General features: G+C 38.0%; 1 protein-coding gene across 1 annotated transcript in view; it reads left to right on the forward strand.

Moving 5' to 3' along the window:
* LOC136884399 (histone acetyltransferase p300-like) overlaps window positions 1-13,633 on the forward strand; it is a 185,372-nt gene that overhangs the window by 156,115 nt on the left and 15,624 nt on the right. Inside the window, 4 exon segments of the mRNA XM_068229923.1 lie at window positions 557-762; window positions 7,826-8,056; window positions 9,184-9,207; window positions 9,210-9,306. Of these exon segments, the coding sequence (XP_068086024.1) occupies window positions 557-762; window positions 7,826-8,056; window positions 9,184-9,207; window positions 9,210-9,306 (558 nt within the window).

Below are 13,633 nucleotides of genomic sequence, written 5' to 3' on the forward strand. Positions count from 1 at the left end.
GCCCCTTCCGCCATCTCCACCGTACCAAAGTCCACCTTCTCTGCCGTAGATGCTGTTGAGGTCTTCACTCGTAATCCTGAGCTGGGACCCATAGTAGATGTTACACACCGGGTCAGTGTGCTCTGGGACTAACATGGGCAGGGACGCCACTCCCTTGGTACGGCTGCCTCCGAAGAGGGTCCCTACCTGCTAACTGCCAATTGCTGTATTCTATTTTCATTCAGATTTTTCTTTGCTTCCAAATACAATACTGTTACCATATGTTTTCTTTTTCAGGTAGTTTATAAATGTGTTACTCAGAATTAGTTTTGGCAGACTGAAGAACCTAATAGATATTCAGATATTACCAATCTTCTTGGAAACTCAGGGTATTCATGATTGTAGACTTGTAGGCTTTCTGGTTTGTTTGTTTATTTGTTTTAATTCATGAATTAATTATAAAGTAGGAAATTGCTCAAAGACATCCTTTCAATGAAAGCTTGAAGTAGAGGCAAATTTGTATGTATTGTTCATGTAGCACACTTGTATGTGTTTCACATCTTCTCAATGCAGGGAGAGGAATGTGAAACTGATCCCGACAGCAAGAAGGACCAGAAGAAAGCCAACAAGTCCAAAGCAAATCAAAGGAAGAACAGGAAGAAGTTGAATACACCTCAAGCTGGCAATGATTTGTCAGCCAAGATCTTTGCCACAATGGAGAAGTACAAAGAAGAATTTCTTGTGATCAGACTGCATTCTGCTCAATCAGCTGCTAGTTTAGCTGTGAGTTTAACTTTTACTTTTGTCAGATTTGATAAGTTCATGCCTTTCTTGCTATCTTAATGTTGGATTTCTTCAGTTCATTTATAAATTTAACAGTGCCACCCGTATATAGTACCTTCCCAGTAATGTAATAGCTGTTTGCTTTCACACAATATATTTATTTTTGAAGCGAAGTACTTTGGATCTTGATGGTAATTTTAGATGATGAAAATGTTAATTTCATAATTTTACATCAAAAAGTAGAAAAAGAACAAAATAACTTAGTTCTGCCTGGTGGTCTTCTTTTGTGTACACTTCTCAACAGTGAGTTTAGGAGTACCTTTTCTTTCTCAAGCACAGTCTCCTCCAGAAGTGAAGGTGATATTGATTTATCATTTTCTAGTCAATACTCATAGATACTAGATATCCATCTAAACATTGTCGAGAAAATGATCAAGTCACATAATTTAGTAAACATCTAAGTTATACAGCCTACTGAGTATCGAAACAGATATTTCTTATATTCCAGCATTGGCCCACAATGAACTAGCAGTTAGGAGGTTTTTTACTTTGTCAAGGCAAGAGGCTTATGTGCGTCAGATACAGGCTTGTGGTACAGTATTCTGCAGGAGGGGATGAAGAACAGAGTTGTATGTTCTCTTAATAAGTGACTGATTCTGATCCTGGAAGAAAGTAATGATGATGAGAAAATGAGCATTGACTTGATACTCCTGTGAACGTGATAACTACCGAGCTCGATATCTGCAGTCGCTTAAGTGCAGCCAGTATCTAGGATTTGGGAAATCTTGGGTTTGAACCCCACTGTCGGCAGCCCTGAAGATGGTTATCTGTGGTCTCCCGTTTTCACACCAGACCACGGTCACTTCCTTTGCCATAAGACCTGCTCCAAGGCCAGCATTTCGAACTACACGTAGTGGAATAGTTTGAATTATAGTATACAGGCGACTACTTGTATGTTACTCTACATCAGTAACTGGGTTGGGAAGGAGAGAAGCACGATACACAAGAAATATACTGAAGAACAGGTCTTTGAAGACAAGAAGAGCAGCTGGAGAGACAAGGACAAACATACATACATTATCATTATAGACTGTTATGCCTTTCAGCGTTCAGTTTGCAAGCCTCTGTGAATTTACTAAACGTCGCCACAATCCTCGATTTGCAACTAGTGTTGTGGCCTCATTTAGTTCTATACCTCTTATCTTTAAATCGTTAGAGACCAAGTCTAACCATCGTCGTCTTGGTCTACCTCTACTTCTCTTACCCTCCATAGCAGAGTCCATTATTCTCCTAGGTAACCTATCCTCCTCACATGACCCCACCACCGAAGCCGGTTTATGCGTACAGCTTCATCCATCAAGTTCATTCCTAAATTAGCCTTGATCTCCTCATTCCGAGTACCCTCCTGCCATTGTTCCCACCTGTTTCTACCAGCAATCATTCTTGCTACTTTCATGTCTGTTACTTGTAACTTATGAATAAGATATCCTGAGTCCACCCAGCTTTCGCTCCCATAAAGCAAAGTTGGTCTGAAAACAGACTCTACAATACGGCGATCTGTCAGGAAAATATTCTTGCTGTCTATAAAACTGTTACAGTACTTTTACTCAGCGTCAGATATAACCGGCCACCGCTACACACATGTCTCGCTTGCCAGGTTCAGCCAACTTCAGTGGCTAGCGATGTGTAGGCCTAATCGCGGATGTTGAAGGTCAACGAACAAGTTTATTGCGCCACGGCATGGCCTTTCCACCCTTGCGTTTTTCGTGCACATACCAGTACCTCACAATTTCATTTTCGACTTCTTTAAAGCGTCCTTGTCGCGGACCACTGAATGCATTTTTTGTATCTTTGTCTTCAGGCTAACGCCAAATGTTGGCTTTGGTTAGGCCTATGCCATATTTTTTTGCGACCCCACAATTATTCTACATTTCCGAGTGTTTAACAACCATTGGCATCATAATATCGACGAGAACCCGTTGAAAATTTGCACGCAGCTTTACGACTATCCATCACAAAAGTATTCTTGCTGTCTATAAAATTTAATTTTATGAAGTCAGGTACAGTAGACACGTTATAACTCTACCAATGAGTAGCCGTGGCCTTTCTAAGAATTCGAAGGCTCACATGTTTTGATGTCATTCTGCAGATTTGAGGAATGTTTTTGTAGAGACTAATAGAATGTCATTCTCTCTTCACTATTTCCCAAGATCCAGTGACGTTACACACAGGCACTGTGCAACCGGTTGTCACGGCTAGCGATGTATAATAAAGAGTCGGTCGTTTATTGTCAACGAATTTTTTGTGTGTGTAGGCGTCGGGGGTGAAAAGAAGCAGTGTTGTTACTGCAAGAGTTGCCAGTGGTATTCATTACTGTTAGGCCGCAAATGCAAGACAACCCTTGATTTTTCGCATGACATTCTGAGGAAAAAACGTCGTCTTGGATTTGGAGAAATGCGGTATCACTCAAGTTTTCTTCTTCAATTGGCGTCACCTAAGCTAACTGTACATGTGTCATGAAAACATAATTGAGACGCATGTTGAGAAATGAGTTATCCTCGCTAAAATTTACATGTGAATAACCTTTCCGAAATTTAACTAGACGCGAGAAAATATGAACTATCCTCTCAAATCAGTGATGTATTCTGCCATACCTTGAGGTGACCGTGTATCACATTCTTACTTAATTTCTGTATATAACATTAAAATTAAGAGATCGTTTACTTCAGCCGTTATTTTGAACGACTTAACAACTGCTATCACCAACGTTATTTACGCATTTATTTCGAAAACTGTTATCCTCTTTCATTTCGAATTTTCTTTAGAGAATAGCAGTCGTTGGGTATTACTAATCGACTCCAACATCGCCTTCGAATGTCGACGAGAGAGCTCACAAATGCACATAGTTAAACAAACTTATTGTAGTTGGTCGATCTCATTTTGTGGCAATCGTTTCAGTTTCCTTATTCAAACAGCGTCGTCACCTATCCTAACTTAACCGTACTACACATATGATGAAAACATACTTCAAGCGCCAGTAGAGAAATGATAACCTTCTCGCTATAAATTTACATGATAATAACCTTTACGTAATTTAACCAGATGCGAGAAAATATAAACTAACCTGTGAAATCAATTATGCACTCCGCCATATCTCGAGGTGTATATCATTTTGACTTAATTGCAGTATTTAGCATTAAAATTAAGCGATCGTTTAGCCAGCCTTTATTTTTAACGAGATACTGTTATTGGACACGTCATTTATGCATTTATTACAAAAATGTGCTCTCCATTTCTAATTTTCTTTACGGAAAAGTAGTTGACAGGTATTACTAACAGACTCCAACATCGCCTCCAAATGTCGACGAGAGAAATCGCTAGTGAATATAGCGAGGAAACTATACCGAAGATAATTGATTGCATGCAACATAATCGCTGGGGTGCATAAATATCAGTAATGGAAAAAATCGCACGTGCTTAATTGTTCGTAATAACGGATGCATCAATGATAGGGCTCTCGCCATAACCGAAGGATAATACACAGTTTAATGTAGGAATTTTGAAGGGACAGCTAAATATTACCGGTATAATGGAGTTCTTGTTATATGCGGTACTTGCTATAGCGGACTTCTACTGTATATACGGAAATGGATAAATAAATTACGACTAGAAAGAAAGTTTGAACTAAGATATTAACTTCAAAGTTGCTAAAGCAATTCTGGATAAATGAATGAAGAATTATTTAACAGGTTATTATTTAAAGACTGAAATTAGACATATAATCAAGATGTGAAATGGAATGCTGTGAAAGGGCTTGATCTTTCATTTATTCATTACTTTTTTAGCTTTAGAATTTGTGCCTGAACGTTCACAGCTAGATTTTTCTTTTTTTCTCATTTAAAAGCATTGTATCATGATATTAAAACACTTGTCAACAAAAATATCGGCACATTCCTTAAACACATGATTCAATGAAATTACATTTAAGAGCTGGACAATATTCCTTTTAACCTTAAGCCTACTAACAGAAAGAAAATCTATAAATTTAGCCTCAAAAACATTCAAATTTTCCCTATAAGCAATACTGGCCGTAATGCCATTACATTAGGGTAAAGCAAATTTGCATCATCATATTGTTTCAACAAAATATGTACTTTTCTTATATCACTCATATTTTCTTCAGTGCTTGATAACGTATTACGGCATTCCAAACGGGGTAACTTGGAACACAACCAGCCACACTCATATGCATATGTATTTTCCTGAATTAAATCAAACCCACAGATCACACCAACAACAACACATCGGTATTGAAGGTTAACTGCTGCACTATACAATAAAATATGCTTATTATATTTTAAGCTAGTTAAAATATGAGTCGAGCAGGTCAGAAGATTATGAAGTACAATAAAAATCTCTTTGTCACTGGGAGAATATATATATGCAAACACAATATTACTTACATTTTCTTTTCATGAGGGAAACAGAAGAAAGACTGCGCATTCTTCTCTAATTCATAGTTACTGCAGCCAAACACAGCACAAACCTTTCCCCTCATGTTGAGAGGAGATATCGAGGAATGACACACGCTACTATTTAATTATGTCAACTAACTGAAAACGCATAAATAACACCAAAAACTTCACACACAAATACACGTGCACTTATGACAAAATCAGTAGTTCTCAGGTCAATCCGCTAGAGAGAGCTCTAATAGCTGTCCCTCGATATCTCGCTGAGCGTCGCATATTGTCTCTACTGTATTTGATATGATTTCAAATGTAAGTATCGATTCTCAAGTTCTGGAATGTATTATATTCAATTCAGCCCATCACGAATCACAATCAAATTGGAAAGGGAAAAAATATCATTAACACTTGCAAAATTACGATTATTCACGACCTTGAGCTCAGCTCGAAAGCGCGCTCGCTGTACAAGTCGGTAGAAGTGCGAAATGATACAGAGTTTTTAAATGCAACATGCGAAAATAAAATGACTGTGGTTTTTGTAACATTTTAACACAAACACTTGGAATTCCCTGTCTAATATTAGGACCAAAACAGCAATAGGCAATCCCAAAACCTTCCTTGGCTTTATATATGTAAGATGCAACATCTGTTCTTTTCTCGATAACATAATCGTACCGTATACGATAACACTGAAATACTAAATGTGTGTTGCTTAAGAAGGAGCAGTTTCGATTCCTGCCTGAAAGCCCAGTAACTATACAGTGCCCTGAGGGAAGTATCAAAAATCTGTTCGGCGTATACTTGAAAAAAAATAATTATCCAACCCTGGACATAATGTAGACATTTTGCAAGTACGAATATTTGAAGAAACTCGTTCCATCTTCTAGTAGAGCTGCCAAAATGTGCTCTGTCTCCTTCCAATTGTTGTGGACACTCTCTGCTTTATGATTTCCGAGGATCCTCTAAACAATACCTCCCGAATGCGAACCTAAGATGGTTCCTTATGCAAGTTCACCACCGATCGCTTTTCCAGCATAGTAGGCTACTTCTTCAAATTACCGCAATGATGGGACGTTAACATCATGATCCATAAGTATGGCGTAGCCATCCTTTCGTGAGATACAGTTTCTTGAAAAACGCGTGATTGAGGATTTAGCGTTGATGGGACTGAAATTTCTGGACGGTTGATCCAAGAAATTGTTTCTTCGAGGAACGGATAATGCAGGATTCTTACAATGTTATTTGATAGGATGCTCGCGGGTCCACGTAATTTGAACGAATAATATGGGAAAACGTAGTTTCCAAGAATGTTTAATCGAGGTTCTACTGTATTTTCAGTTCTAATAAATTACTAACCTGTCTGAAGGTCAAATGGCTAACTAAAACTTCACTGGTGTCAGGCAATCAGTATCTACAGGTGACAGAAGAAATGAAACTAGCTAACTTGTTGAGAAACCACCTACGTATTGTCGTGAGATACCTGTTAAAGAGGTCCCTCTTGCACACAGCACTCGGTGCAAGATGTTATGGCGAGGACGCTCACGGCGCCGATACATCGGCTCTGTCCTATTTAGGGATTTTGGTCCTTTGTGTGGTTGTTAAATGGTAACAGTTGATCGGGACAGTAACTTAAAGTGTTGAATTTCTGTTTTACTTTACAGATATATCCACCAGCCCTGCAAAATATTTTTATTTTCGACAGATGAAATCTGTTGACCGTGAATGTTTATGTTGTGGTTATTCAAAGTTGTTATTGCCTGGATCTGTTTTGGTTGGCTTATGAATACAACGGTTTGGTCTTGCTATCAGTTTAGTTTAGAGTTTATTTCGTTTCTTTGGTATATCATGTGTTCGCTGTACACCTTCTCATTACTCCGTTGTTGCACGTGCTTGCGTCATCTTTTTATCGTAATTACCAGACCATATTCAAGGCTGAATGAGGCTGATATACTTGAATTTTTAGATGATTTAGACTGTAATAATTACCTTTCTTTTTCCGAAGGTGACTATTTTACCCCTGAAGATTTTCGCACAGTTACGGCTGCTTACTGTGCATCAGACCGTGTAAAATCTGACATCAATGACAGTTACGTGTACAATGAATAACTTTGTGCCATGCGTCATGAGTGAATTGCAGCACACACATCATACTGATATAAAATTATTCAGAATTACATGTTCTTGCTTTCAGGTCTTAGAGTAAAGAAGAAAGATGCAATAAAGTCTGATTTTTCTGTCATTGAAAACCAGAATTTTTTTTAAAAATTTATTTTCAAAGTTCAAATCTTTTTTTGGCTGTACCAATGATAATACTTCCAAGGTATATTCATTTCTGAAATGCTCATGGTTTCTAATGTGATTTATTTTATTTTAATATGTTTTAAACTGTTTACGTATTGATTTTTGTAATTTGGTTGCAAATTCACAAAATATAGCTGCTTCGAGGAAACCCCTGCATATAGGCTGAGTGCAAAATGGTTAAAGATCACTTCCATTTTTACCTATTCTTCATTGGAGATATCACTTCAATTTTTACCTATTCTTCATTGGGGATCATGGAAATTGTCCTATTTTCATTCTTTGTTCTACTACAGCCCATCCGAGACCCTGATCCATTTATCAACTGTGACCTGATGGATGGATGCGATGCATTCTTCACGATGGCTCGTGAACGACATTATGAGTTCTCGTCTCTGCGTCGAGCCAAGTTCTCATCTATGTCAATGTTGTACGAGTTGCATAACCAAGGCCAGGATCGCTTCGTGTACACATGTAACAACTGTAAAGGTCACGTTGAGACTCGCTACCACTGTACTGTCTGTGATGTGAGTACATTTCTTCTTCTTAGTTGCTCCTAAATTGTTTTCAGATTAAGAGATCAATTGCATGCCTGTCACAGGTACTTGTTGTTTATCTTCATAGGGCTTTGAAATTTGCCATTGCATGATAATGGTAGTAATATATAAAGTTTAAAACTTCCATTTGTTTTACTGGGAGCTTTGCAGGAAAGTCAGTAGAACAACTGTATTGATAAAATTAAATGTCCTTATTTTTAAATGCATAGGTTCATTAATTTGCATGAAATCTGTTATTAACAGAATTAAGAGAGAGAGAGAGAGTGGGGGTTGGATTTCAGGGGATTAAACTAGTACACTTAAGCAAAAAAAAAACCAGTGTGGGCTCTCAGCTAGATCGTAAGTGTGTAAATTTAATTTTATAGTTTTGCTAATAAGTCAGGCTCCTTCGCTGAATGGTCAGCATACTGGCCTTCAGTTCAGAGAGCCCTGGATTAAATTTCCAGCCAGGCTGAGGATTTTGACTGCATATAGTTAATAGGAAATAAAAGTATGAAAATTAAAAGGTAAAGGAACTCAGGAGTGATTTTGCGGGGGGGGGGCGGGGGGGGGGGGGGGGGGGGGGGGGGGGTGGGTAATTAAAAACAACAATACATCCCTGTGTAGAAGAGAATGGACCAGATTTAAAAACACATTTGTAAGCTGTGCAGAGAAGATGTGTGGCAGAACTTCAGGAAGAGTGAAGGCAAAGGAGACCCCTTGGTGAATGGAAAGGTCAAGGAAGTTGTAAAACAAAAGAAGGCATGACAAGAATGGGATAGAGGTAGGAAAGAAGGAAATAAGATTCGGTATCAGGAAATTAACAGTAAGTGTACAAAAGTGGTAAATGAGGAAAAGAAACAAAAGTTGAGAGAGATTCACACAAGAGTTGGAAAAGGATGTAAATAGTGGAACAATGATGTTGTATAAATTGATAATTTAAAAAGAATAAAAGAAAAATCTACACAAAACAATGTTTCCTCATGTTCTGTTTGTATTTGGAAAGAAAGGGAGGCAAGTATTCAAGTACATGTTGTACACAAATGTGTGGCCTACATTACAGTTGTGTATTGTGTAGAACCTTCAGAGCTTGAAGATGCGTGGTTTTGTGTTTCTAGGACTTTGACCTCTGTGTACAGTGCTACGGGAGAAGGACGGTCATCCTCACAAAATGGAGAAATTGGGTTTGGATCTCGACGATGGGTCATCACTCATCCAATCAAAAGCCAGCAAATCCACAGGTAAGCTTTCAAATCTGTTTCACACTCGTCATCATCATAGAACCCCTCCAGTGTGCCAGGTAAGGGTGGTCACTGAGATATCTATTAGGTTCCAACTATTCAATACTAATTACAATGTTGATGTTACTAACAACTTTTATTCAACTGAGAACCGGTTTCAACACATAGAATGTCATTATCAGCCCATTAAATAAATCACAGATATATAAAGCAAAGACAGAATAATAAAAATTATTGTGGATACATATTGAAATATGATCATAAAAAATCTTTAACCTTCATTCACACCATGTGTTAAGATAAATTGACCACATGGATTTTATTCAGTTTTCTCCTAATATCAAGTCTGATCTCATCTTGTATTTCCAGGGGCATTTTATTAACAGCTGCTTCTGATTCGGTAATTAATTTGATAGTGGTATTGATTATGTTCGTGTTCGGTCAATTGTGTTTCGGACCTTTTCCTAATATCTTGTTGTCCTGCTCTGTTAGTACTGTTTTCGACAAATTTATGATGGGAGGATGAAATTCTGCAATCAAGTTGTTTAAATGGTTGTGATTTTTAGTTTCTCTTTTTGTACTCCGGTTTTTCATCGGCATTGGCCTTAAGTGTGTTGAGCTTCTTGTCTAATATGAGTTGTTTTTGAGCTAACTCTTCAAACATTTTACTATCGATCTCGTCAAGGAAAATATTCCATTGAGCTTTAGAAAGGAGACGTGCTGCTTCAAGGTGTGCCGCATATACAGTAGTTGGTTATTCAGAAAAGATATCTTCATATATAAGAATTTAATTTCATTTCTAATCCATATCTTAGGTGTCTTTTGGTGTTCGCTTCGAGGATGTACGTGTTGATGTTACTAATAACTTTTATTGAACTTGGGACCGGTTTCGACACATAGAATGTCATCATCAGCCATAAAATGTATCACAAATATATATGCAAAGACATAACAAGACTAACATTTACCAAAAATCAGGAGTCTACAGATTCCAATGTTAGAACTGTCAATCCTCGCACATTGGTCAAACAGGGAGGAACTTCAAAATCAGATACATGGAACATGTTAATGCTACAAAATATACTTGGCAGTTGGCCAGCACATTCAAGATTCAAAGCATAGCTTCAGTAACATACAACAAGATATAGAGGTGCTCATGAATATGGACAAAGGCCCTATTCTTAACGTTGCAGAAAATTGCTTCATTCACTTAGACTAGTTCGTCAACTCCAATTCGAATCTGAACGAAATCTCAGAAAAAAACTAACATTCTGTTTGATTTTTTAATTAAAGTATTTAAGTATTTTAATCTCCCTAATAGGAGGTCAATATTTAGTGCAATACACAGTATCCTATCACGTTACAAACCTCCACCACTCTGTTCACAAGACCCACCTTAAACCTACTACTCCCCTAACAAGATCTTTTTCTCCCCCCCCCCCAATCTGTCTTCTTCCCTCGAGACCTACCACATATAACATTTTATATCTCCTTCTCACAAGACTAACATCTTTTACCACTGACTAATTTCATATTCATCAGTGTTAAATTTTTTTATCAGGTATAAATTACATACCAAGTGATTCAGATAAGTTCTTGACACTCTGGATGACGCATAGCATGTGTGAATGTTTGAAATAACTCTTTACTTTGGAAGCCTGTCAGAGCCTTCTATTAAACGGATGTACAAAGACTACATATTGAAGAATCTTCTTTTATTCTTTGATTAGTGAGAGACTATGTGTCACTGCACCAGATTTAATTATTATGCTGTTGCTCTTCTGTTATGGTGATTTATCTTGACACATGGTGTGAATGAAAGGTTAAAGATTTTTAATGATCATATTTCAATATGTATCCACAATAATTTTGATTATTATGTCTTTGCTTATATATTTGTGATTCATTTTATGGCTGATGATGACGTTCTATGTATCGAAACCTGTCCCAAGTTGAATAAAAGTTATTAGTAACATCAACACGTAATTAGTATTGAATAGGTGGAACCTAATAGATATCTCGTCTCTGTGATCTCAGTTCAATATGGAAACATCAATGAAGCGCATATCTTTGAGGTAGGGAGGTGTTGAACGAGTCTTTCCCATCGTTGTCTGTCCAGAAATGCCTCCCTTTTGCCACTGGCTCCTAGTTTCCTCCTCTACTCTCATCATCCTCTCTCAGCTGGTGTAGCCATCTCTTCCTAGGTCTTCCCTTTGGCCTTCTTCCTTCAACCCTTTTTTCTAGGCATGCACATACTGTTCTTATGCTGGGCATTTGCTTTACATGTGCATACCATGTTTGTCCCAAATCCTTAGCTTCTCTTCTGTAGAGTCCACTTCCAGTCCATTCTGATTTCATCGTTCTTTACATGGTTCTTGCATGTTTTTTTGGTGGATAGGTAGTAGAAATTTAATTTTACATGCCTGCAGTTTAATAACTTCTCTCTCTTTCACCGTACGTATTTCTAGGCAAAGCGATAATGGGCACATAGTCACCTTGGTTCTCATGAGCACCTTGTTATACCAGAGTAGATGTCTGGTTGTAGAAGTTGGAACTGCTAGCCTCTCTGTTTACTATTTCTTTATCTGCAGTACCCCTGCTGGAAATCAACCTGTACGCATTGAATATTTTCACTTTCAACCTTTATGTGGCAACCGGTATCTTTCCTACTAATTTTCACAACAACTGTTTTTGTTAGGCTAACTTTCATCTGATACTGTTTGAACTTATACTCCGCACGGCTTTACTTCTAAATCGACGTTTCGCTAAATAAATGAGCATCCCCTTACCTCTGTTGCCAGCACGCTCTCGCCACGAGAACAGCTGATGTAATACGACCGCGGTAAACAGCCCTCGCAAAATGTAATACCGTACTCATATAAGCTAATGAATCTGGATTGGAAACAAATTCACAAGAACTACACATACTAACAACATCCAACACTAAAATAATAATACATTATTAAGAATAAAAGAGAATGAGGAAACAACACGTCACTCACTGCTAGTGGCTGGCACAGGAAGGAGGTTATGGCCTACAAAGGGAACACTCACTGATTTCGGAGTCACTTTCTTGCCATTTGTCTTTCCCAAACTACAGTGAGACATTCTAAACACGTTCAAACTGAGTACACTAACCAATACACAGGCATAAACAAAATTACAGCTATCTTTATACACTGAACTACTAAAACTGTATTGTACTAACTTATGCTATGCTAAACTGTTAACCACGCTATACTGTACTGTGCTATAGAGATAAAGACTAATATGAAAAACACAAATTACTGAAGAAAAATGCAAAAGATTGCAAACCGTACCGAATAACATACACGCTGAGCGAGATAGGTTAACTAAGTGGTGAATGTAAATATTAGAGTTGGCAACTAGGTTTTGAGATCGCACTCTGTGGTTGGATTTCTATATTTCAGCACATAACCACCAGACAGAGCCAAAAATGGCCAAAACATCAGTTTAGAAGTAAAGCAGTGCGGAGTATAGGTACCTGTTCATCCAGCCTAGTTTGTACCTCTACCTATGTCTCTCTCCAGATGACTACATCATCAGCAAACACTAATATGTGAAGTTCTTCATCTCATTCAGGTTTTTAAGAATACTGTCCATGACACTAATGAATAGCATTGGTGAGAGTGCCGCTTTTATGTTGGATACTGTGTGGCATTAAACCATTCTCAATGGCCATGCTCAATACGCACTCAGCCGTCACAGTTATGGTACATCGTTTGAACTTTGCCAATGAGATATTCAGGCACTCCCAGTTCTCTGAGGTACTTCCATATGACTGGTCTGCTACAGTACTGCCCAGTACTGTTCCATTAACATCCTGAGGGTGAAGATCAGGCCTTTTCTTCTATTGGCTCTGAATCCATGCTGTTCTTCTTCCAGGATAGGTTTTATCACTGTTCTCAGTCTGGTGTCTATAATTTTTTCCATTATTTTCAGACCATGGGAGAGACGTTTGTTACCTCTATAGTTGCCACACTTTCTTCTGCATCCTTTTTTAAATAAAGGGATAATAATGCATTTTTTCCATTCCTCTGGAACCCGATTTTCACACCATATTGCTCTCAAAGTTTTATATAGCCACTGCACTCCATGTATACCTGCTGCTTTGATCATGTCGGCAGTAACTTCATCGATCCCAGCTGACTTACTATTTTTGCCTATTTTAGTGCATTTTCCACCTCAGACCAAGTAATTGGAACATCAACTGTCCTCAGCCTTTCTTCCACCTCTTCAGTAGTTTCTTTCTTTCAGGAGTGTATCGAAATAAGTCTTCATTTTGTTTCTAATCTCTTTTTTGCTG

Source organism: Anabrus simplex, chromosome 12 (genome assembly GCF_040414725.1).
Source record: "Anabrus simplex isolate iqAnaSimp1 chromosome 12, ASM4041472v1, whole genome shotgun sequence".
Lineage (NCBI taxonomy): Eukaryota > Metazoa > Arthropoda > Insecta > Orthoptera > Tettigoniidae > Anabrus > Anabrus simplex.